The 26,219-nt window shown below is 35.1% G+C and overlaps 1 protein-coding gene across 4 annotated transcripts in view; it reads left to right on the top strand.

Annotated features, from left to right (window-relative positions):
* Window positions 1-13,537: 13,537 nt before the first annotated feature.
* The window catches only part of LOC108740376 (endoglucanase A-like), a 30,381-nt gene continuing 17,699 nt past the window's right edge, over window positions 13,538-26,219 (top strand). For 2 of the 4 annotated variants that reach the window (XM_025976455.1, XM_025976454.1), the window contains exons 1-2: window positions 13,541-13,598; window positions 22,043-22,117. In XM_025976455.1, the coding sequence (XP_025832240.1) occupies window positions 13,550-13,598; window positions 22,043-22,117 (124 nt within the window). In that variant the 5' untranslated portion in view covers window positions 13,541-13,549. Of the gene's footprint in view, window positions 13,599-21,508; window positions 21,554-22,042; window positions 22,118-26,219 lie in introns of those variants that run through there. The other 2 variants (XM_018474675.1, XM_025976456.1) reach the window with 2 other exon arrangements.

Here is a 26,219-nt window from a genome sequence, read left to right as displayed (position 1 = left end):
TGTTTTATTTTTACCATCTGTTTGTATTGTTGTTTAATTTGTTGTTGGTACATAAATTTCGTTAATTGTTTAAACAGTGTTTTTTAATTATTTTTATTAATAATTGTACTAAAGACACTAAAAATGTTAAAAATAAGCGAAATTGAGAATGGTAAACTTAATGGAGGTAATAGAGAAGTTATCTCAAAAATAATGCCAGGCCCGAATGTCGCAGCTAAATGCCCAAACGGGACAAGCGTTCCTTCGTCGTTTAATTACAACGTCATTTGTTTAGTCTACGATGACTGCTCACATACAGGGGCTAACAATATCTTTTCACCTTCATCAGTTCGAGACGATACAAATATGAAACGTTGTCAAGTCGAATAAAGCGACGCTGTAAGTCAACTTTTTCGCTTATGTGCACGGGAGGCGGGGCAAAAGAGCGTAGGGCTGGTCAACTAATTCTTACAGTACAAGTGGGTAACTGATATAGGGAAATCGTATTCGTAGGTTGAGAACCACTGGTCTTTGGGAACGTCCTTAAAGCAATTATCGTAAGTATGCCTTATTGTATCATAACACCCAGAACAATTATTTTTTATTTTTACTAAGGTACAGGCGCCAATGAAGGCCCACTTAATTTCAAAACCCATTAAAATTTTGCAGATAAGTAAAGTAAAAAAAAAACATAATGGAAGTTGTTATATATTTATTTGAGAAACAAGATATCTAAAAAAGCAGTAAAGCTTTTGGCATTTTAACACAAATGTAAACACTTTTTAGAAACTTGGTATTGGGCTATCTTCTAAGCTCGTCGCTCAAGATGGCCCGAAAAATATTAATGAAAATATATGCATTATAAACACTTAAACATTTTTAACATAAAATATGAAAATAAAAACACATCCTTCTCATAACATTATTCATAAAAGTTAAAAAAATCAACCAAAAATTTAAATGTGGGCTATCTTAAATCTATCAAAATGAAAATCAACTATAAAAAAAAAACAAAATACTAAATAAAATAAAATAAAATTTAAGTTTGAGATCAACTTTGCAAGTTACTTATCAAAAATAAAAATAAATCAGGTATTTTTTATATATTTTTTTTAATGTCATTCATAGGTGGGCTATCTAAGGAATACTGAAAATTAACTTTGAGATCAATCAAAATATACTTAATTAATTAAAACAAATTAGACGCTACTGTCTTTAACTGTGTGTGTACACTACTAAAAAAACTAAAAAAAATCCCAAAAGTGAATTTACTTAATAACTTTATCCTTAATCAGAACTTTAATTGCACGCTGGACATATGAATGCTCCTCATTGTCTTTGGTTAAACCCACACAGACTTCATTTTTGGCTTTGACGCATATCATCAAGTCTATCCACCTTGCATCCATGACAAAACTTATAATAAACAAACATACAAACACAAAAATATACTAACACTACATTTCAATAAACCTAGGAAGGCCCGGGCTATGTTTGGGAATTATATTATGGGCCGTGATAGGAAATTACACTCGGATTGAGTATAACCTCATAAAAATACGAAAAAGGAAATAAAATAATAACACTCACCTATAATTCGCTGACAGATAGATTAAATATAAATTTTCACAGTGTACAGACGACTCTGTACGTTACACGTCCATTTAAAAAAGAACTTCGGTGTAACTATTTCTATATTTTGTTTATTGGATATTAACCGTTAAAAGATTGTAATGAAGTACTTAGAAACTGCTAAACTATTTATTATATTTACAAAGGATTTAAAATGAACAAAGTTAACGTCTACAATGATACTGATAGAATGCCGTTTGTACAACTTAAAACTAACTTAAATACATAAACAGACCTCCTGAAGGGAGAGAGGGTGAACAGGCTGTACCAAGCTAGTAATAATTAAGCAGTACAGATATTTTGACCCAAGGGGTCCGACAAAAGTACCTGAAGGGCAATAAACTGAACAAAATAGGACTTCACAATTGCCTGAAACATGTTGTTAACTTGGATGAAATATTTTTGTGAATTCCCACATAACTATAGAATTAAAATATATGTATATACAGTCAGGACTGAACATGCCGCCCACCTTGAACGACTATGTTCAATAAGAAAAAAAAGCAAATCTAAATACGAAAAAAAAAAAGGTAAAAATAATTAAATGAATAACATTAAAGTGCTAACAATCTGAGTTCTTATTCACACTTATTTGAGAACCGGCAGCACGCACACTTTTTTCACTGTTCTCGTAAAGGATCCACTCGCGGTTTTTACGGTCACTACTCGAATGACTTTATCTTCACCGGGATGCACTGCCTCTACACGCCCCAATTTCCAATGCCGTGGTGGTTGATGATCTTCCTTTAAAAGGACCAAGGTTCCTACCTCTATTGTATTTTTGGAATCAGGACAAGTGTTCCATTTGCTGCGGACGTGTAGTTCGTTTAGGTACTCCTTGTACCATCGTGCCCAGAAATGTTGCTTAAGTTTTTGTATGTGCTTCCAAGTAGAAAGCTGATTCGTTGGCGTGTTCGTGAAATCATTTTCAGGCAAGTTAGAATTTGATTCACCAAGGAGAAAATGATTTGGAGTAAGAGGTTGAAAATCGTTAGGATCTGAGGATAAGGGGGTCAAAGGGCGAGAATTTAATATTGCTTCTATTTCCACTACATAGGTATATAATTGCTCATATGTAAATAAAGTTTCACCTACTACGCGGACAAAATGGTGTTTAAAAGATCTAACTGCAGCCTCCCATAACCCACCAAAGTGAGGAGAGCCAGGAGGAGAAAAATGCCAATTAATGTCCTTTGCACCAAGCTCACTTATTATTTTATTATTGTGGTCTTTTGACTGAAAAAGTTTCGTAAAGCTCTTTCAGCTGATTTCTTACCCCTACAAAATTAGTTGCATTGTCTGTATAAATATTTGTGCAACAACCTCTTCTTGCTACAAAGCGTTTTATTGCAGAGAGACATGATTCTGATGATAGATTACCAACCAGTTCTAAATGTACAGCTTTAGTTAAAAAACATACAAAAACTGCTACGTACACCTTTAGTCTCTTAAGGTTTCTAAATTCTTTTTTTTTAATGAAAAATGGTCCACAATAGTCAATGCCTACGTTTTGAAAGGGTTTAGTGGCATTGAATCTACTTTGAGGTAAATCGGCCATGATATAATTATTGTCTAAGGAAGGCTTTGTTCTAAAACAAATTAAACATTTACGAATTATGTGTCGCGTAGTATTTTTCCCATCAATCGGCCAATAAGTTTGCCTTACTGAATTCAATGTAGCTAATGTTCCCGCATGCATTTGTTTAATGTGCTCTCCATAAATAATCAAACGCGTAATGTGATGTGATCGTGGTAATAAAATTGGATGTTTTCTATGAAATGCTATATTAGCGTACCTTAACCGACCCCCAACTCGCAAAATTCCCTTACTGTCTAAAAATGGATTAAGGTTATTTATATTGCTTTTACTGTTAATGCGTCCCTTTTTTAGGTCCTGTATTTCCTTTGCGAAAGTTTCGCTCTGTAATAAAATAATTAGTCTATCGTGTGATTCTTTTAATTCCTGAGTTGAAGGTACACCTAACAATTTTATTGATTTGCGACAATTTGATATAAAACGTAATATATATGTGAAAACTCTCTGTAATTTGGAAAAGGATGAAAACCGAAGAAGTAGATTGGACCAGCTAGTGTTAATTATTAGCGCAGTAGTTCGTCGTTCTGGAATGTCTGTTTTTGAGAAAGTTATGTTCCGTGGCCAGAGGTGCTCCTCTTGTAAAAGCCACTCAGGACCTTGAGCCCAAATTTTATTGTTTAAAAATTCAGATGGTAACTGACCGCGTGAAATGTAATCCGCAGGGTTATCTTCGGAAGGAACGTGTGACCAATCTTTAGGGTTGGAGTGAGTTTGAATTTCTGCGACTCGATTACTAACGAAAGTTTTTAATTTGTGTGGTTCGGTATTTATCCAATGCAAAGTCACTGTGGAATCCGACCAAAATTTGACAGAATTTAATTTAAGTTTTAAAGCAATTTTGGTGTTTTTAAATAAATTTGTTAATAGTACTGCTGCACATAGCTCGAGACGTGGCAGTGTAGTTGATTTTAATGGTGCAACTCTTGATTTTGCACATATCAACCGTGATGTAACATTAGCTGAAGCGTCTACTGATCTTAAATATATGCACGCTCCATAAGCTTTCACGCTGGCATCGCAAAAGCCATGAAGTTGAATATTAATATAATTATTAGTCAAATAACGAGGAATTTTAAAATTGTTTAAAAGATAAAGCTGTTGTCGGTATTGCAACCATGATTTATGTATTGCTTGCGGAACAGATTCGTCCCATTCAAGTTTGCATAGCCATAATTCCTGCATAATCAACTTAGCTAAAATAATTACTGGCCCTAATAATCCTAACGGGTCAAAGACTTGTGAGATTTGTGACAAAATTGTACGTTTACTGATATTATTACCAGAAGACTGACTACTAGGAACGTTATACTTAATATTATCATCATTATGATCCCAATATACACCTAATGTTTTCTTGCTTGCAGCTGAATCTAGACAGAAATTATTTTCGTTAGAGATATATTGGAGACCTTCTAATAACGAGGGTTCATTTGAAGACCATTTACGTAGATTAAATCCACCTAACTGACATAATTGTATTAAGTCATTTCGTAGTTTATAAGCATCTTCTAAAGTAGAAGTACCCGTTAAAAGATCATCTACATAGCAATCGTTTGCTAAAACTAAAGAAGCTGAAGGAAATTTTGTGCTTTCATCGACTGCTAGTTGTTTGAGACACCGAACCGCTAAGAAGGGGGCAGATGCGGTACCATATGTTACAGTATTTAATTTAAATGTTTGAACTGGTTCGTCAGGACTATTGCGCCATAAAATTTTTTGATAATTTGTATCATTTTCGTGAACATTGATTTGTCGGAACATTTTTTCAATATCTGCAGTTAATACGTACTTATGTGTGCGAAATCTGACAATTAATGAAAAAACATCATCTTGGATTGTTGGACCAACCATGAGCGTATCGTTGAGGGAAAGTCCCGTGTCCGATTTTAATGAGCCGTCAAAAACTACTCTGACTTTAGTTGTAGTACTAGTTTCCTTGACTACAGCATGATGTGGTAAATAGTAACCTGAATTTTTGTTAGCTGAATGGGTTATATTAGACATGTGACCTAAACTTATATATTCATTCATGAATTCGCAATATTCATGACGTAAGTTAGAATTATGTGTTAATCTTTTCTCTAAGGAATAAAAACGTTTTAGAGCAGAGTTGTAAGTATTGCCTAATTTATTTTGATTTGCGTTGAACGGCAGCCGAACTACATAACGTCCTGAGTCATCACGGCTTAAAGAATTTTGAAAATGTGTCTCGCATGCTATTTCTTCTTTAGATAAATGTTTTGTGGCAGTACAATCCTCTAATTTCCAAAATTTTTCGAGTTGTGTCTCGAGAGTTAAGGCGGAGTGGCAATGTATAGAATTAGAGTGATTTGTATTGACCTTACCTGATACTAACCAGCCTAATCTAGTTTTCTGTAAAACGGTAGTATCATTAGCTAACCTTATTTGACCTACACATAATAATTTAAAAAATATATATTCACCCAACAGCATATCAATATCTGCTGGTTTGTGAAATTCTGGATCGGCTAGACGTAAATTTTTTGGTAAATCCAAACTATTGCGGTTAACGACACGTGAAGGTAGTTTAGCAGTTATTGTAGGTAAAACAAAAAATGTTTGTTGCTCTGCAAAAGTGTTATTCTTATTTTTTATTGTTGTTTTAACGCTATACCGAATAATTTGTTGAGATTGACCTAGTCCAGAAGCGGGTAAATAAATTTGCTGTTTTTGTAGATTTAATGTATTTGCTAACCTTTCGGTCATAAAGTTGGACTGCGAACCACCATCCAACAAAACCCTACACTCGTGTTCTTTATTTTGCTTGTCCAATACGATAATACGTGCTGTAGACAGTAAGATTTCGTTGCATTGAATGGTAGTGAATGCTGACGTAGCAGGCTCGTTACTAATATTAGGCTGTATAGAGCTGATGTCGTTTTGTCTTGTATTTTTATCGAAATGAAGTAATGTATTGTGTCTACCGTGACATTTTTTACAAGAACTTGACTTACATAAGGATGTTTTGTGACTTGATTTTAGACAATTTATACACAGTTGTGAATTTTTAGCAGCTTCCAACCGTTGTTGAGGAGTTAATTTTAGAAAATTGTCACAATTGTGTATAAAGTGACCTTGTGAACAAATTGAACATTTTAAATTTGATTGGAAAGTATAGGAATGAGTATCACGTTTATTTTGTTGAAACGAGGCTCTTTTTTGATGCAATTGATTAAACTTGGATGCATTATTTATATTTTTAAATAAAGGTACTGGTTGGGAATCTCTAGATATTTTATTTAAAAAGGAGACAAAGTCGGAAAAGGTTGGCATAACATTATCTTCAAGTGATCGTTCCCACATTATTCGGGATTGTTTGTCTAATTTCGCAGAAATTATGTAAATTAACATCTCATGCCAATCTACCGGTTGATTTAATGCCTTCAATGCATTGATATGCATTTCTGCTCTTTCTGCTAGAGATCTTAACGCTATCGCTGAATCTTTTGTAACCTCAGGTAGCTCAAAAAAGGCTTGTAAATGGCTATGAATAATTTTGCGGGGGTTATTGAACCTTTTTTGTAAAAGGTTCTAAGCAACAAGATAGTTTTCTTCAGAAGCATTTAATGACTCAATTACTGCTGAAGCATCACCTATTAAGTATGATTTAAGTAAATGAAATTTGTGAATAGCCGAAATAGCATTACTATCGTGGACCAGCGATTTAAAGGTATCATGAAAACCATGCCATTCTAGAAAGTCCCCGTTAAATTGTTTAATGTTAATTTTTGGTAAAATAGTTTGCGATACATTATGACTGGTGGTTTGAAACGTTTCACTACTAGATGATCCATTATTTAAACTTAACTTTTCTATTTGATTTGATATTAAGTCTGCACATACGTAATAAACATTTTCTATTTCCTCCCTATCTTTATCGTACTCTACGTTATCATCTAAACATTCTATTTGGGATTGTAAATCACACCAATTATTGTAGTATTCCTCTAATTTAAGTTTACGAAATTCTAATACAGACAATGTGAAATTTTCTTGTGAATTTAAAAAGGTTTGAAGGCGTGTAATTTGACCTTTCGCAACACCACGTTGTTTAGTTAGAGATTTTAACGATTCCGTAGTCATATTAGAAATGTAAATAAAATCTTCGAAATTAGAAAAAATAGAAGCAATATACGTAATAAGATAATGTAGAAAGGAATAAGGGAAAGTGAATCAAAATTCTTACTTGTGAAATTCCTGAAGGTTGTCGGGACAAATGGTGGTTAAAAACTTGATTCGCCTGAAGTTGCCCACTCGAAGACTGTTCAATTGTTGACTGAAGGGATGAAATTGATGATGGTAGTTGCTGATTGTGTCCACTGTTCCGATGATGATCCAGAAAGAGATACCAAGCGGCTGCGTTGTGGATTCACTGAAGGTAGACGTTGAGTTTCCTTTGTAATGTGCACTTTTTTCCGTCGGCTGCTGTTGTCCAAAACGGCGTTTTTGCGATTATTTTGTTACTTGAAGTATAATAACGGATATCCGGCTCGAAGGACCAATAAAAAATGTACAGACGACTCTGTACGTTACACGTCCATTTAAAAAAGAACTTCGGTGTAACTATTTCTATAATTTGTTTTTTGGATATTAACCGTTATAAGATTGGAATGAAAAATTTAGAAACTGCTAAACTATTTATTATATTTACAAAGGATTAAAATGAACAAAGTTAACGTCTACAAAGATACTGAAAGAATGCTCTTTGTACAACTTAAAACTAACTTAAATACATAAACAGACCTCCTGAAGGGAGAGAGGGTGAACAGGCTGTACCAAGCTAGTAATAATTAAGCAGTACAGATATTTTGACCCAAGGGGTCCGACAAAGGTACCTGAAGGGCAATAAACTGAACAAAATAGGACTTCACAATTGCCTGAAACATGTTGTTAACTTGGATGAAATATTTTTGTGAATTCCCACATAACTATAGAATTAAAATATATGTATATACAGTCAGGACTGAACACACAGTTTAGAGCAACGAGATTTGTTTTAAATTTGTAAATTTTCAAAATGATTTAGATAATGGAGCTTATAAAACGTGCATCGTCTTGACATGATCAAGCAAACTGTCATCTGCCTTCAAAATGGCGACGCGTCGGTAATGAAACTCACTTGCACTATTGTATATGGCACTAGTAGCACAAACCCGCGAAATTTCAAATGCTTCGTATAATCATTTTAAAAGTGGGCTATCCTAGGAGCCGGGCCATCTTCCGCACTACCTTGTAACTACTGATAGATTACTTTCTAAATTAAATTATATTCTTCAAAATCAACATTGGAACTGATTTTCGTATAATTTAACCTTCTTTTTCTCTATAACGACTGTTCTTAAATTTAGAGGAAGTTTGCGCAAATACGTAGTAGTGCCAATTCTATCGAACGTATCGACGAGATCTCTTTTTGCATAAGCCATTCAGGACTGTTTCAATAGAGCTTATATAAAGATTTCCCGAAAACTTATTTATTTTAAATCACAATTGTGTAGCGAGCACAAGTGTGTTTGTGTGCGATCGGGCATACGTGTGCGTGAACGGCTTATCGATTCGCCGACTAGCCGCGGGCGCCTTTCTTCATGTGCTCGTATTTGTAAATGTGTGTGTCGTACCTGCCTTCTGGGAAAGCAGTGAAACAGTTCAAAGAAAACAGGAACTATCCAGACGTTTCTAGAAGGCTCCCGAAAGTAAACAAAAGACTATTTAAACTAAGAGACAATCGCCGAAGAAGAAGAAATAAATTGACTGTTGCAGATGTGATTAGAAATAAATTGACAGTGATAGCAGTGAAATAAATAGCGCAGTGTATAGTGATATATTAATAATTCGTGTAAATAAATAGTTTTTGTTATCAATCATAGAAGTAAATTTTGTTAAACCCACGAACATTAAAACAGAATCCAAATGAAACTTAAGTATGAAGATCATAAATACCTACCTTCTGAGGCTATGAATAATTCTTCAGCATCAACAATAACACGTGCTAAAATAAGTCGCCTAGCTCTACTACTAATTTTAGACTAAAATACTTACCTACTAAGTATTAAATTTTTTAAAAAATTCCGCCAATTTTGAGGCCTCTATGCCATTGGGTGTGCAAAACTCTTGTTCTATGAGGGATATGAAAAAAAGTAATTAATACTTTTTTTGACAAAATGACATTGTGAAAAACTTTTATTGAAACTTTTTTCCATGTCTTTCATATTTCGCGAGATAATCGAATTTGCAATNCCTATGCCAGGCAAATAATTTTCATTTACATATTCGTGTAGCTCACGAAATTTCCGATAAAATGACCCGTGTTTCAATAATTTTCTCCATTATAAGTACTTTTTAGCCATTTCCCTTATTATTTGACTGGACTATACCAAGCGTGGCACATGTATGTGTTTATGAGTGTAGTCTCGTGTATAGAAGAGCGCATTAACTTTTCAATAATATAAATAGTCTAAATTATGTTGGTCATATGTCACATAATTAAGTCATATTAGTCACAGCGAAAATATACTGCCTTTTTCTTTTGATGCTACAAATATTTATAAATATTACCAAATCACCCTAAACTCGAAAGTTATTTAATTTAATGTAAGTTTTCATACAGCTAACAGGAAGTCAACGAAATCAAATGTATACCGTTATTAATACCATAAATACTTAAAAATTGTTGCCACAAAGATATCGAAATCCTGAAACAACTTCATATTCAATCTATAAGATTTGGTCCGCAACAGTTAACACTTACGTTGGAACATGGTTTTCTTTGAGAGGTTCGAACTTCTGGAAGATTTCCTATCATGTAGTTTCTGGTTGGCGAATTAGCTCGGAACTCGGAATACATGATCGTATTGATTTACGTACATGTTTGCGTCCATTTATGACCCAATATTTTTGACGGATCATATACAGAATGGTCTAAATACCAGCGTGAAACAATACTGCACTATAAGTTACAATATCTTCCTTTTCCCTTGACCAGGAAGGACCTTCATTCAACAGTTCATTCGTTAAAAGTCCTCAGGTAGTTGACCTGTAGATAAGGCATCTGCCGAACTACACCCCGAAGGCACATGACACCTTCTCCCTCGATCTTTGTTTTGGTTTCAATGTCTGCTACGCGATTTGCTACAAATGTTTTGAGCAACTGCGACACATGAGTTTATTCAATGAAGCGTAATAGTCGCTACTCGAAAGTACTCGATCAAATGGTAAGTAGATAGTGTTGGAAACTTGATAAAATAATTTTGACAGTAACTGAGCTCCACATAACTCCAGGCGAGATATGGATAGTGGATAGTGTATTGGAGCAACTCGTGATTTTGCACGGAGTAATTGGCTTTTTACGTTCCCCTGTCTGTCGCTTGATTTTATGTAAGGCACTGTATCCATTACGAATGAACGAACATGAATGTATAGTTCTTCTGTCAAATTTTGAATTATTGTTAAAGGTGGCAATTGTCTGGCTAAGTAGTCCCACTGAGAGTATACAGGCTGATGCTGATGCGTCCAAAGTTGTTGCGTAATTGACTTAGCATATAACATAAATGGTCCTAATAGCCCTAAAGGGTCAAATATGTTCACTATTTTGGACAAAATAGTTCTTTTTGACTTTCGGTTCTGCGCCAAGCGATTTTACCCTGTACCTAATTGAAATGAAGTGAGCAATGGAGTACAGCAGACGTGAGACAATGAAATAATTTAATCCGTTAGTTCCTTAAAGAGGAAATCTCTGTACGGCTTACCCTAAATTAAACCCAATGCAAAGTTATGTCATCTTGTTATAAAGGACGCAAAATTATCTAGATAAATTGCACTTATTATGGGATATATCTTAATTTTGCGAAAATAGAAGATTTGTTTGCATGCAAAGTAAAAAGTCTGAACAAACGGTATATTTATTTCGCATTAGATTGCACTGAATTGATCATTCCTGAACGTTGACTTTAAAAAACCTAGAAAATCCATAAAAGTCTGTATTTCAGCCAATGATGAGTGGATATTCTTTGTATATGTTAGATATAAGTATTTGGTAGATAAGTATTTCATAAACAATATTAACTTTTGTCTATATAGACTTTCTCACAATATTTAAGCAAACAGCCATAGTTCACTGATAGTGACTAGGCCTTATCAAAAGAATAAGCTATAAATATCGGTACAGGGACATTCATCCCTTAGATGTGTTTCAATTCCTAAGTAATAAACTTATTATCTTTAGTTTGGTTTTTTGATTCAGAAGTTGATATTATTAACTTAAATAAGTTGAATTACAACTAAGTAATGGAACACTCTCCAAGACGATAGTTGCATTTAAAAGTGATTATTAATATCTACATCTTGCAGCGTATCGACTAATCTGCCCGTAACTATCTCTATGGTATTTACCAGGATTAGCTCGGCAAAATAAATTTATGTTATCTCTAACGTAAAAAAATCAGGATATAACATATATCAGCGAGCAATTGACTGCCAACAATGGACTCTATTTAGAGTTCAAACTAAACTCTTAGGAATTAATACTCGACTCAAATTATTTTGTAGATATTTTCTTGCACATCCTTGAGTAAATTGAGATTTGCTAAACTTGTTAATATTATCTCGAGATTAATATGACGAACAGAACAAAACACTTTAGAGTAATTTTATCAGGTAAACAGAGTTCACTACTCTCTCAGATAGCAGTTTCTCATTATAACCTCTACGTAGAGTTTCTATGAAGTAATCACACCTGACAACAGCAATTAACCTTTATATTATCAATATAGTGAAATTTAGTAAATTGTGTTCATTTTCAAAGTAGAAATAATGTACAGAGTCGTTTTTAAAACTAAAGATATTGCAAAGGATATCTATCTTGAATTTTCAATTTCAAAAGGGATAAGTGGGCAAGTACCTAAGTCTAATTGAAACGTATTTCACAAAAACTTTATAAGACCAAATTACAGAAATTGAATTGTAGGTTTTATCAAACGTACTTCTGCAAAAATCTACAGACAGTATAATATGCGATGTTTGATAGAAAATTGGATAGATTGATGTACACTAAATCTTTCTGGCGGTTCAATATACCTACTATTGTAGGCGTGTTGATATTTTTCGTTGGTGGTGTTTACAATACGTTAGGCATTAAAATGGAAAATTATTAAACACAAACTCTATCTATTAGCTGTTTTTAAATGTACATGTTTTGGAGAAATGACAACAATTAAAATATAAAGCACTTTTTTCATGCCCAACTGTTTTTAATTTCTTTTATGGAATCTAACAACTGAATACATATGCTCAAATACTCATATCAAAAATATCTTGGTAATACTAAAGAATTTTATCCATAACTTTTACATCAGTTGCATTTTGTGATTTCTGAAAATTTATATTTATGAAGATTTTTCGGAAAAAAATGATTTATTCAATAAAAATGAACATAAATCCATCTTAAAAATCGCAATACCAAAATAACATTCTTCTTTAGTTTCGTTTTCTGCTTATTTATGCATATTATTTAAATTAATATAGTTTGTTACAGTTTTTTGTACTTTTTAATTTAAATGAAACGAAAAATTCTATGCCAGACGTATTACGTGTTAGTAGTAGTAAATAAATGATTTATAAAATTCAGAGCGTTATTTGTTAAGAATATAAACCCACCCCTCTTAAATTCGCAAAAGATTTTTTAATAGAATTTAAGAATTAAATACATACCCACTGATTTCAAAAAATGATCAACCTATGCTGTTTTTGGGAGGCATGCCTCAAATAGTTTGTACGAACAAATTGTTATTTTGATTTATTTATTATTTATTTTTAAGATTTCTAATAGTGATAATTTGTAATTTTTTTTTAAATAGTGCATTACCTAGCGTTTGCAAATTGTATCTAGAACAAAAACAATTTCATCAATAATAACCGGATAATATTCGTAGTATTGGATTTTAAAGCGTTTATATTAATTACTTTTCTTACAATTTTTATCAAATTATGGATTTCAATCAGATAACACTAGACTGGTATCATATGTATAAAAGGTGCAAAATCATGCTAATAAACAGACTAAAAGCTCCAGTGCACAATTTCACTGGATGCAACCATGGAAAATTTTGGTTAGGGCGGGTATAGACCACTATTTTTCGATGAACCAACAGACTAAGATCACGTTGCACGATGATGACGCATTAAAAGTTGCTTTGTTTTGGTCTATCTTGAAAGCAAACAGTCAGTAGTACTCGTTCAATTGTTGTTGTTTATCAAGATCGATATTTTATATAAAAAAGAAGCACCTACTAAGTGGATAACAGAACCAATTACTCTGTTAGTTTCAAAATGTTATCCAGAAAGAATACGCTTGTAATACTTTTGATGGTGGTCAGTTGTAAGTATATATACTTTTGTAGGAGTCCTATTATCTTTTAAATCAATTTTTAATATAAATTTATTATACATTAATATTACTTAAAATAATGACATTATTGTAAGTAATACCTTTATTCCAATGAAGTTAGATTTTTATACCTAAGATGATTTTAAAGTATACCAGAGAAGGCACGGTAATGCATCACCGTAGCCTTCACTGAATAATTAGAACTTATAAAAAGAAAAAGAAATAATAGAAAAACACTTGTATGGGATTCACTGAATTTAATGAGGTATCTCTTATATGTTATGTTTTGACCAAAAGGTCACCTTCAAAGAATTTATAAAACTTGCTAGGTTACGAATGCCTAATGTCTATAAATTGGGAACAAAACTTTATTGCCTATAGGTAAAAGTATCTGTTATACTGATGATACTATTTGTGACGTAATTTAAATGAAATATTTGTGTTTGGTCGTTCACTAATTTATTTTTTTATCCATTGTTTTCTAATTTCCAAACTTTCATAAACGGTTTTCATGGATACAATGATATGTGAAATCGGTTGTAACTGGTTCTTTGCTTATACTTATTTCCTTTCCTTTCTGAAATTCAATATTTTATTATTAATAATAATAACTGAAATAAGTGCGAAGCTAACAGGAGGTGCCGAGACACTGTAAAACAAAAAAAGTACACCGCTTTCGTAAAAAACGTATTTGAAAGTACAAGCTAGGAAACCCTGGTAAACTGCCCAGAAAATTATAACAGCGCAACGCCGCTATCACTCTGCTGATAAATAATTAGCAGTATCAGTCACTCGCATTAGGTCAATGTATCAGTGTAGAATGGTTGTTATTACTGTGAGCGATATCGTATTTTCTATTGATTGATTGTTGATTTGTTTTGAAAATTACCAATATAAGAAGCCATTTAAAAAAGATGAGAGGAAGTGGAAACTGGTAAAAAGACTTACTCGAGCGGTTTATTGTCTAATCGTCAACTGTCCTATTTCTCTAAAGGCTCATCATCGTCACCATAAGGTCGTCTAAAGTCCTAAGACTGGTTGGACATGTACCTCCACTCTTTCCTATCCTGAGCTAATATTCGCATTTCCCTAAAGCAAGAACAACCCATATCCTTAACTATTTAACGAACAGTAATCTAATCTAGGACTACCTCTACTCCTCCCAACTTCCGTTTCTGCCTCTAATATGTCCCTGACTAGACCTTCTTGCCTGAGAAATTGTCTACCAAACTATCTCGCCTATTTCATATTGACTTCCATAGAGGCCTCTGTTCTCTTACTCTTTCTTACACCTCTCCTTTTCTAACCTTCTCTGTCCACTGTATCTTCATCATTCGCCTATAACACCACATTTCGAACGCTTCTAACCTTTTCTTTTCCGCCGCGCCCACTGTGCATGTTACGCACCAGTACAGTATCGTGCTACAAACATACACCTTTAACAACCTTTTCCGAATTTCAGAATTAACCAGAATTAAGCGTTCGCAAGCATAGAAGTGATTTCTTTTTATTGAAGGCAACCCGACCCTACGCTATCCTCTGCTTTGTATCCCTACTACTCCTTCAGTCCTGACTTATCTGACTTCCTATAGATACCTAAACTCGGCCACTTCTTCAAATATTTCGTCTCCTATTTTTATATTCGCTCTTTCCCTAATTTTTCTTCCCTTGCATACCAGTATTTTTCTTTTACTTTTATTTATTTTCATACATTACTGTTTTGTCGCTACTCTAACTCCTCCTTACTAGATGCTAATACTGCTATATCATCTGCAAATCTAAGCATACTAATCTTTTGCCCCTGTATATCTATCCTTACAGTTGACCTGTCTTTAGTGATGTTGATCGCGTCTTCGATATATAGATTAAAAAGTAGCGGTGACAGTGTGCATCCTGTCTGACTCCCTTCCTAATATTTACTTCTCTACATTGCAGCCCCATCTCTATAACTGCCAGTTGCTCTTTATAGAAACAAAGTATCACTCTTCTGTCTTTGTAACTCATTCCTACATTTTTAAGTTTATTTAACATTGTCAAAAGTTTTTTCTAAATCTACAAATCCTATGTGAGCCCTCTTTCTTTTTTCTATCGTTTTCTCCATTGTACAATTCGAGTTATGATTTTTGACGCATAGGAAGTCTCGCATCTATCTGCGCCTGTTTTTAGGTATGACTATAATAACTAGCTTATACAAACGATCTCTAACCTCTTGTCCTGCTTGTTTGAGAATTTCCCCCTGTAATTCACTGTTCCTTAGATGCCCTACACTTCCTATTTATTTCCCACTTTATGGCCTTATATCTTTATTTGTCCTTCTTCGTCTGTTCCGTTTTTGTATTTCCTCCTTTCTCCTGCTAACTTTAGGCACGTTTAAATGCAGTTCCATTCTGTCTCTATGTCCTCGTCAGTCGTCTGTCCTTTATAATATAATAATTAGTGTAAATAAATCGTTTTTGTCGTTATCAGTCTTCGAAGTTAATTTTGTTACGAACATTACAACTGGTGTCAGTTGAGTAAAAGACATTACAGTGGCAAAGAAGTTGTACGAACTAAAAATAGCTGAGTTAAGAAGAGAACTGGAAGAACAGGATGTAGCGACAAGCGGTAACAAAGCGGAACTTCAGTGACGGCTCACGGAGGCGTTGAAAAAGGATTGCCATGATCCTGAAACGTTCCTTTTCGAAGACGAATTGTCGCAAATGATGAAAAGTTTAGAAAAATTGGAAAATAAATTGGAAGAGAACACTAAAAGTTTGGAAAATAAGTTGGAAGAAAATAGTAAAAGTTTGAAACGTGAATTGGAAGAAAAAACCAGTAGAAGTTTGGAGAATAAATGGGAAGTAAAATTTAATGAGAATATTCAATAAACAGAACAGAAGATAAAAGTTCTGGAAGAATTGATTCTTAATGGAAAGACAAAACCAATCGGAGAGTATGTTGGCGCATCTAGTACACTCAATGAAGCCAGTCAAATCAGCCAAGGAAGCGGTGTAGAATCAAGAACACGAGTAAAACTACCAACGTTTGACAGAAAGTCCTCATGGGCCACATACCACAAGCAATTCGAGGCGGCTGCTAAGGCGAATAACTGGGTGCATGAAGGAAAAGCCATTGCGTTGATCGTTGCGCTTCGTGGAGATGCATGTGACATTTTGAACAGTTGATAAAACGGTTAGAGTTGCGCTACGGCGGGGCTCATTTAACAGCGGTGTATCACATCCAACTGAAAACCCGTCAGCAGAAACCAACGAAATCCCTACAAGAATTCGAAGCCGATATGCTAAGACTGCAGAAGAATTGATGGAAAGGTTGACAGTGGAGGCATTTACTGATGGACTTCGGGATAGTGACACTCAACAACGAATACGTCTTGACCCACCTAAGACGCTAGCTGATGCATTGGCTCGTGCATTGGAGTGCGAAACTGTAAAACGGGCCTATAGCAAATAGGGAAGGGTTCGGCTTCTGTGTGAAGAAACGAATTCGTCAAAATCTTTAGAATAATCCGTCTGCAAATCATCTCAAAGTTCGATAAAGAAATTCGAAAGCTAATATGTTCGAATTATGGAGAACTAGGCCATATGAGGAGGCACTGTAGGAAAAGTACTCCTTCCCCAAGTACTCAACGTCAACAGCAGGAAAACTAGATAGGGTCGACGTGACGGGGAAAACGTTGACCCATGGACAAAAAGACCCCGAATTTGCTGCATTTACGAAGACCTTGAAGCACCAGAATGACAGTCTACTTCTAGATGGAAAATAAATGGACGAAGATGCGTGTTTCTTTTGGACACTGGGGTCACTAGGAGCATAGTAAAACCCAGCGTAGTCGAGGGTTATAACCAGGTCGTCTCAACTAAGTGGGTTCTGCGTACGGCTACCGGAGAAGAAGTGGTTGTTCATGGTGAGCTAACGTGTCACTTGAAAACGGTTAGACTGTCTTTGACCATCGAGTGCTTGTGGCAGATATTGAAGATGACGTAATCCTTGGGCTGGACGTTTAACAAAAATACGATTTTGACATGAATTTAAGAAAGAAGATGCGTTCTATTTCATCAAAAATAGACAGGAGGCTGTAACCCGAAAGGTAAATTCTAAAACAGTATCTGTTGAAATAAGTGGAGTGATTGACAGGTATTGCAGGAATCTAACCAGTGAGCAGAAATGCAAAGTGCAACATCTACTTTGTCAGGATGCCGACGTCTTTGAGACTGACAATAATGGTAGGGGAAGGACCAATATCGTAAACGACAAAATCAATACCGGCAATGCGCAGCCTATTCGTCAAAGACCTAGCCGATTGCCTCTGGCCAAGAAGGAAGAAGCAGAGCGAATAATCCACGAAATGCAGGAGACCGGCATAATGAGCCATCTTCAAGTCCATGGACATCACCGGTAGTTTTGGTAAAGAATAAGGATGGGACAACCCGTTTTTGTGTGGATTACCGACAGCTCAACAACGTAACCAAGAAAGATAGTTATCCACTACCACGGATTGATGACACCTTGGATATGCTTTCTGGCTCGAAAATGTTTTCTACACTCGATTTGAAGAGCGGATACTGGCAAGTTGCTTTAGATGCTGCCGACAAGGAAAAGACCGCATTCTCGATCGGCACGGCTTATGGCAGTTTACAGTTATGCCTTTTGATGCAATGCTCCGCCGAAAGGTTGATGGAGAAAATCTTGAGTGATCAAATTGGAAAGGCCATTTCAGAATGAATAAGACGCTTGGGAAAGTTCGAGAGCGATTTTATTGGGTGAACTGTAAGGAAGATGTCAAGAATTGGTGTAAGACGTGTACCACCTTTGCCGCGAGTAATGGACCACAGAAAAGGCCAAGGGCGCCAATGCGTCAATACAATGTCGGTGGCCCCTTCGAACGAATCGCAATCGATGTGGCGCGTCCATTCCCAGAGTCCGAGAAAGGTAACAAGTACATCGTGGTCGTTATGGACTATTTCACCAAGTGGGTTGAAGCCTATGCCCTTCCGAACCAAGAGTCGGAAAACATAGTTGAGGAGCTGGTGAAAGAGTTGATCAGTCGTTTTGGGGTGCCCTAGGGAGGAATTTCGAATCGGCTATATATGCGAGCTCCTAGGAATAAATAAAACTCGAACCACTCCACTCCATCCATAATCGGATGGCATGGTGGAACGAATGAACCGGACCTTGATTAAATATCTCTCCAAGATTGTGTCTGACCACCAAAGGGACTGGGACCGCTAATTGCCTTTATTCTTAATGGCATACCGTTCATCAGTCCACGAAATGACTGGCCAAACACCTGCCAGTGTCCTTTTTGGAAGAGTGTTACGACTACCTTGTGACCTAAATTCGGCTGTGAACCAGGAGATGACAGGATATCAAAAAACTACGGTATCAAGGGTACAGCAGGTGACTACCAAACTGGTGATCTTGTTTGGTTGTATAATCTTCGTCGTCGCCGTGGACTATCACCTAAGTTCCAACAGAAATGGGAAGGACCCTATGAGATACGGAAGAGGATTAACGACGTGATCTACCGAATTAAGAAAATTCCAAATGGGAAGCCGAAGGTAGTCCATTTTAATCGCCTGGCTCCATTCATTGGTGCAAATGAAGAAGAGGCGCGGGCCAGATTATTAAGAACTATTCCTTCCGAGCCCACATGCGAAGTGTTCATGAAGGAAGGCATTCATGTTAACAGGAGATTTGGAGTGACGCAAGAAATCCGACGAGACCTCTTTACAATATCTAAGGAATATTCACTGGCCCATTGCGTTTCAGAGGATCTCAGAATGAGCCGTGGTTTCGCGTCCGAGTTCAAACGCAGATTTGACGGTTTGGAACATCTTGAAGACCAAGTACAGAAAGGAAGAAAACTGTCCTGCCTGACGAACGACGGAATATTTATTACCTAGTAACTAAAGGAATATGCTCTGATAACCCAACTTATAGAGACTTTTGGAACGCAGTAATTGAACTCCGCGGACATCTTCTGGAGAATAACCTACAGAAGCTGGCGATTCGGAAGCTTGGTTGTGGACTAGACAACCTAGATTGGAGGATCGTACGGAACATGATCGAAGAGGTGTTCCGCCGTACTGGAATAGACATTTTCATTTGCAGTAATAACCCGAATCGGACCAATCATGAGAAGACCGTTTACTGTTACTTCTATTCCCGGAGCGGATGTCGTGAAGGCGAGAACTGCAGATTCCGGCATGATTCTACGAAACGGAAAGTGAAAGTGTTTCGGGACATCCTTAAGGTGGGGGCACTGTAGCGAGCACGAGCGTATTTGTGTGCGATCGGGAATACGTGTGCGTGGACAGCTTATCGATTCGCCGGCGCCTTTCTTCATGTGCGCCGTATTTATAAATGTGTGTGTCGTACCTGCGTTCTGGGAAAGCAGTTAAATAGTTCAAAGAAAAACAAAACCATCAGGATGTTACTAGAGGGTTCCAGGATGAAAACAAAACAGTATTTAAAGGAAGGGACGATCGCCGAGGGTATAGTTGAAATAAATTGACCGTTGCAGAAGTGAAAAGGAGAAATAAATTGACAGTGATAGAAGTTAAACAAATAGCGCAGTGAATAGTGATTTATCAACAGTAGTGTAAATAAATAGAATAATTCATAACCTAAGTTTAATAATCTAATACTGTTTTTAATTTTTTTAATAATTAGTGTAAATAAATCGTTTTTGTCGGTATCAGTCTTCGAGGTAAGTTTTGTCAATCCCACGAACATTACACTATAAACGGCACAACTAACCACAGAGAGGGGACGATAGTGATTTACCACCGCTGTTTAAGTTAATCTCCATATAAATCTATCGAAAATGCACAAAAGCTAGATGTAAAATAATATTAAAGATTAAATTTAACGTAAGATAAATTAAAACTTTTCGACGTACATTTGTTTTAGTCGATATATTCAAGGATTGGTCAAAATACCTAGGCACCTTCAACCCTGCTCTCTCCTATCTAATACGTAGGTATTGTATACATATACCTATATATATTTAAGGTAGTTGTCTCGTATAAGGGATTTTCTTACAAAATTGTTTAAAATTTGCACAATTATAATCTGAATATGCTTTCTGATCGTCTAGAATCGAAGATAACAGCCTTTTAATATGTAGTATTATTGACTATTAAAAATTGTACAGTTTATGTCAAATCGTCAAAAAATATATTTTGGACAATATAAATAGAACCGTTTTTACCACTTGTCTGAGAAAGCCAGTATATGATATACTGATATGTTATAACGCAGGTAGTCAAATTCTAAACAATTTGACTGTATAGCTTAATTGCTATTATTAAATAAATAGATCTGGTACGACAAGTGATTAAATAAAAAGCTGGCAACGTTGCAACATGATGAAGTGACAAGAAATAATGAAATACATAGAAATAGTGTCAGAAAGAGAAGAGAATCTGTGTGGTTTCTAGTGTTTAGAAAATAATGTAACGTTGTCAGATCGTATGAGGCTGCTTAGGATTGCCGTTAGTACAGGTTAAACGAAAAATTTTTCATGAAACACTCAACAGAATACATACAACACCGATTATTTTCTTCTTTCTTCCTTAAATATAATTGTGCAATAACCCTAATAAGCCTCAGTTTATCCTTACAAAATTTTCTTCGCAAATTACCCCTTTCCAACCAAATAATAATTACCGGTTGTAGTCAATGCAAGCATTACTTGAAACTAATTATCGGCCGCGAGTGTATTTGTGTTGGTGGTTTCGAAAGAAAAGTGCTGAATAGTGTAATGCTATTCATAGGATGTTGTTTACAGACAATTTTGTTTCACGTGGGACGGAATTTTGAATTTTCAGAAAAATCACTATTATTGCGAGACAAATTCGCATATCGTACATCCTTCGCAATTGCAACAACTGTTTTCGGTAATTGTTGGTGCGAAATGTACGGAAACTTATTCGACTTTTTTGGTAAGTTTACTTAAAACCACTCTCAAAAGTAACGCATATTGCCAGTACCTAAATAGTGGTATGGAAATTTGCTTTAATGAACTTACAATTATTTGGATGACGCTCTTAAAAAAAAAATGACTGTGCAATTGTTTATTGCATCTAGTTTATACTCTCCAAAGATCGGTATCTATTTTAGTTACACCCTGTATATTGGTGTAGTAATTGCAGAAAAACAACTAAGGTGACAACAGTCATTTGTTAAAACAACTAAATTTTGCAGCATATTCTTCATCACAATGGTGTGCTTATTACATTGGGCATAAAACAATCAATTTTATTAGTAATTTTCTCGAACAGGTTTTATTAAATACACACTTTCAATTTTTATTAGTGGAAGAACTCCCACTAATGTTAACAACAAATTGTACTTAAAATTCACTACAAATGATTAGCTAGGCACAAGCATGTTGTTAATGAAATTTAAGTTTAATTTTATATTTTTTACAGTGTACATATTAGATATTGCAGTATATGCTCCTGGTTCCAACTTAAGAGCAACGCCTTCAGTTCTTAAATATCCAGGTAATTACTTTGTTGTTAAGATATATGTCTTGAATATTCCGTATTAAATTCTCCTCTAACGTGGAATGTTACATCGGAATTAAATAAAAGTGACTATGATGTTAACGCATTTACTTGAATTCCGGTATAAGTATTACAATTGGAATTGTCAATGTTTTCGTTAGCAGAATATTCCATTTCTCATAACTACCGAAGTGCGACGTTGGTTGAAATTACCTATCCATATAAAATGTATTGATGAAACTTTCATGTAATAACGTTGTTAATGAAAATGTTACACCGTGTAAGTTTGCTACCATGCATATACCTATATAAGTTACTATAAGTTACGTGCAGAGGTTTTGAAGAACTATTAAAAGGTTCACGAACTACTACTTACACACACGTAATTAGTTCTGGCCTTAATCGTTAAGATAAGTACGTAGATTTTTCCAATTGTTCTAATATGAATAAGTACCGAACACTTATTTAAGTTGAGGTAACTTCGTCGGTTTTTATGTATTTAATTGAGTGAGCTTAGCCTACGGCAACATTTATTTAAGTAAAAGGTAATGTTTACTTCATTAACCATTTATTTTAAGACTCAAGACTACATTAACTTACAATTTTTGGGGTAGGCCCTTTTATTCTATTCGTAAAAGAATTTGCTTACGTCACTTAATGGTAATTTTAATTGCTATTAGAAAATAATATTACTGTTAAAACCCATACGTAACACCTCCCTTCTTAGACAATAATTAATTCTGGCAATATGAAGTAACAATTAGGAAACATTTAAGTTACCCTATTACATTTTAAGCTAGAAAAAGGATCTCTATTAAATTTTCTTAAATTCTAAAATGATCAACTCGTACTGATTATTCTTTATTGGGTTACATCATCAACTTATTTTATGCGAGTTGATGGCGACCATTTTGAGTGTTTTTTCGTCGGCAATGGGTACCATCTCCATTTCCCTCATTTCTGTGGAGGTTTGGATATCCCGATAGGAAATCTGTGGATTGTTGATATTACAGTTGATGATTTGTAGACATGGGATGAGGTTTCTTAAGGTTTGACATCTTCTCCGGGGTGATATCATTCTCAAACAGTTGGGACAGCAGCACCAGTAGGTATTTACCAGCGATTGCTCCAAGTGCAGATAGAAGTGTGTAAACCCAATTTCGTCTGATTTGAACGAAGGGTTTATTTAATTGTTCGTTGACATTGTTGGAAAATTGTTGTAGACTTTTCCGTTCTAATTCCAAATTTTCTTTCTTGAGAGTTCCTATGTGTAAAGATTCTAATTTAGGATCCTCTAGTGATTCCATTTCTTCGGTACAGCAGTCGAAGGGTATTTCAGGGAGAGTTACGTTTATTGTGATGTTAGATGTTCGATTATGTTGTGCCATGATCTTTACCCCATTGTTCAAATATCCAATGCCTTTTAGTTCCATTTGTAGAAAGCACGTAGTTGGTAGTTGTTGTTTAGTCATTCCTTGATCTGGACATTTGAAAGTCAGGCTATCTTCGATGATGGAGTAGAACAGCCATAAATTATCGTCAACTCTTTGGAACAGTTTTTCTTTGAGTTTTAGTTGGATGATTTCGCATGAGGTGGGTAAGGTGGTGGCCCCGAAGGCTTCCGCTTCGCACTGACTGGAGTTGGATCGCTCCTGTACGGTGAACTCTTCGTAGATCCATAATTTCTTCAAGTATATCCATTTGTTCATGGAACGCCAACTCAGTTTCCGCCTCGTTGTTCGATAGGCAGGAATGAATTTGAAGGATGGATAGTTTTGTATTTTTTTATCTTTGGATCGATTACGGGGTAAGGGTAAATTTCATAAAGATGAAATAGTGTTGCGTCAATTAACGGAACCTTTAATCTTATTTTCACTCTTTTTATCAATCTTTATTGATGTAAATTTTTGGCTTAATTATTGCGAAGTACAAATGGACCGAATCAGGGTTTACTTTAAATGGAAGTTTTGTTCTGTTAATTCCGACTGTATTTACTTCAGTTCTTTTATCAATAATTTTGGATCCATTATATTAGGGTGCAACATTCCCATTTTTGCGTAAGTTCCAGATTTAGTATGTTTTGAATTTCTATGTAGAGGATGGAAATTATCTCTAAAATTAGTTGTTTAATGAATGTTTTAATTTTTATGTTCACATCATTTAGATTAGTTGACCATTTATTCAACTCATCGAAATTCTTTTGGATAATTTATTCATTTTTATTTATCGTATTAATAGTGTCATTTAAAGTGGTCGATTTTTACATGCTTTCAAGAGTACCGACAACAGTATGTGAGACATTTCCTTTAAGTGAGAACCAAGAACGTTTTTGTCTTTTATTTACGTACGTTTTTAAAATTTTCGTGTAATTAAGTGTAAGTTCTTAATCGCTATACCTTAGGTTAATTTATGATAATGTCCTAAATTGCTACTCTTATTGTCTACGTCTAATGTTTTTAATTTGTTGTAATAGGCTTTGGTGTCTTGAACTTGGTTAAATATTTCCTTTGTACTTTTAACTGGTACTATTTTCCAGTTTGAGCTTATTACTAATAGTGATCCAAAATGGTGAAAAATATTCCGGTTCTGTTTAGCGGAGTTATTAGGTACTACGGCTACCGACATGTCCAGTGTCCTGAAACAATGAATTCATCGTTAAAAGGTTTAATTTGATCAATATTATCTATTGTGTTTCTGTTTCTTTCCCTTTTGTCAACTTCAAAGTTTTTATCGGAAAGGAATTTTAAAATTTCATATGGGCCCTCCCAAATCGGGTAACTGGTGTCTTTGTTAATGAGAGGATTCCTAAATACGACGTCATCGTCATGTCATCTGTTTACCTTCTCTTTGTAACGTTTTATGTTATCGATACCTTGTGTTCTAATCGCCATAAAAATGTCGTTTATTTTATTAGCGTAATCGTTGGCTAAAATGTCCTTAGATTTTGGGTTTTGATATGGGTCCCTGTGCTTATAACCAAACAGTAGTTCATACGGCATAAATCCTGTACCAGCGTGTTTTGATATATTGTATGCTACAGTCGAAAGTTTAATAGCTGATTTACAGAATTTCGCATCGCGTTTTTTTTTGTAACATGTACGTACGATACGTTTCTTTTAGGAAAGCATGAAACCTTTCAACCGCGCCGTTGCTTTGGAGGTGGTAAGTGACCGAAAAGGTGTGATCAATATTTAGAAGTTTTTCTATCATTTTTAAGGTTATATTAAGGAATTCGGAACCTTGTTCAGAATGGATCCTTTCAGGGACTCGAAGGACCGAAGTATTTCATTAAAGCGTTACTCACGTCTTCTGCCGATTTTTCTTTCAATGGGTACCCTTGTGCATATTTTGCCAATTGGTCTTGTATAGTCAGTACCTTATGGGTTTATTTTTATTCATTGAGAAAGTATATGTCGGTGTCTACTGTGGCGTATGATGTTATGATAACTGATATTCTTGAAAATAAATCGTCTTTTATCGAATAATATTCCAGACGTTCGAACTTTTTACTGGACTGTAGTAGGGGAAGTCCGGGAGACTACTATCTTCTAATCAATCTTTGACCAGTCTCCCATGACAGGATTCTCTCCAAAATTATCATCAGAGGAACTATCAGCGTACGGCACAACATTTTCATTATCAGATTCCGTGTCGCTGTCATATTTCTTCTTATTTTTTTTGAAGTGAAAACTTAGGGACGTTGGACACATATTGGTAGAGGAAAATATTATAGGTTCGCGTCACCTACATGCTCATAACTGGCGCACGCGCAGCGGACGTGTGCTGTGGGCGTTAGACGCTTTTTGGATGAGTGAAATCTTATGCGTTCGCGTCACCGACATGCTTGTAGTAGTATATCTGTAGCTGTACAGCTACGACGATCGATGCGGTTTTTACGCGATACTTAAATATATTTAAATCAAACGTTTTCATTTCTTACTTTAGTTACCATAAACCTATTGTATCTGTTTTAGAACACAATGAAATAATTGAATATACAAAAAGTCTAAGTATTGTTGAAATTAATGATGACAATGATGCAAACAATGTTAAAAATCAAGTACATTGAAATTTATGTAAATATTTGAATAATAAAAAA

This window comes from Agrilus planipennis, unplaced genomic scaffold (assembly GCF_000699045.2).
Source record: "Agrilus planipennis isolate EAB-ADULT unplaced genomic scaffold, Apla_2.0 scaffold75, whole genome shotgun sequence".
In the NCBI taxonomy this organism is placed as follows: Eukaryota; Metazoa; Arthropoda; class Insecta; order Coleoptera; family Buprestidae; genus Agrilus; species Agrilus planipennis.
Note: the sequence above shows the minus strand (reverse complement) of the source record. Positions and strands in the feature narration are given on the sequence as shown.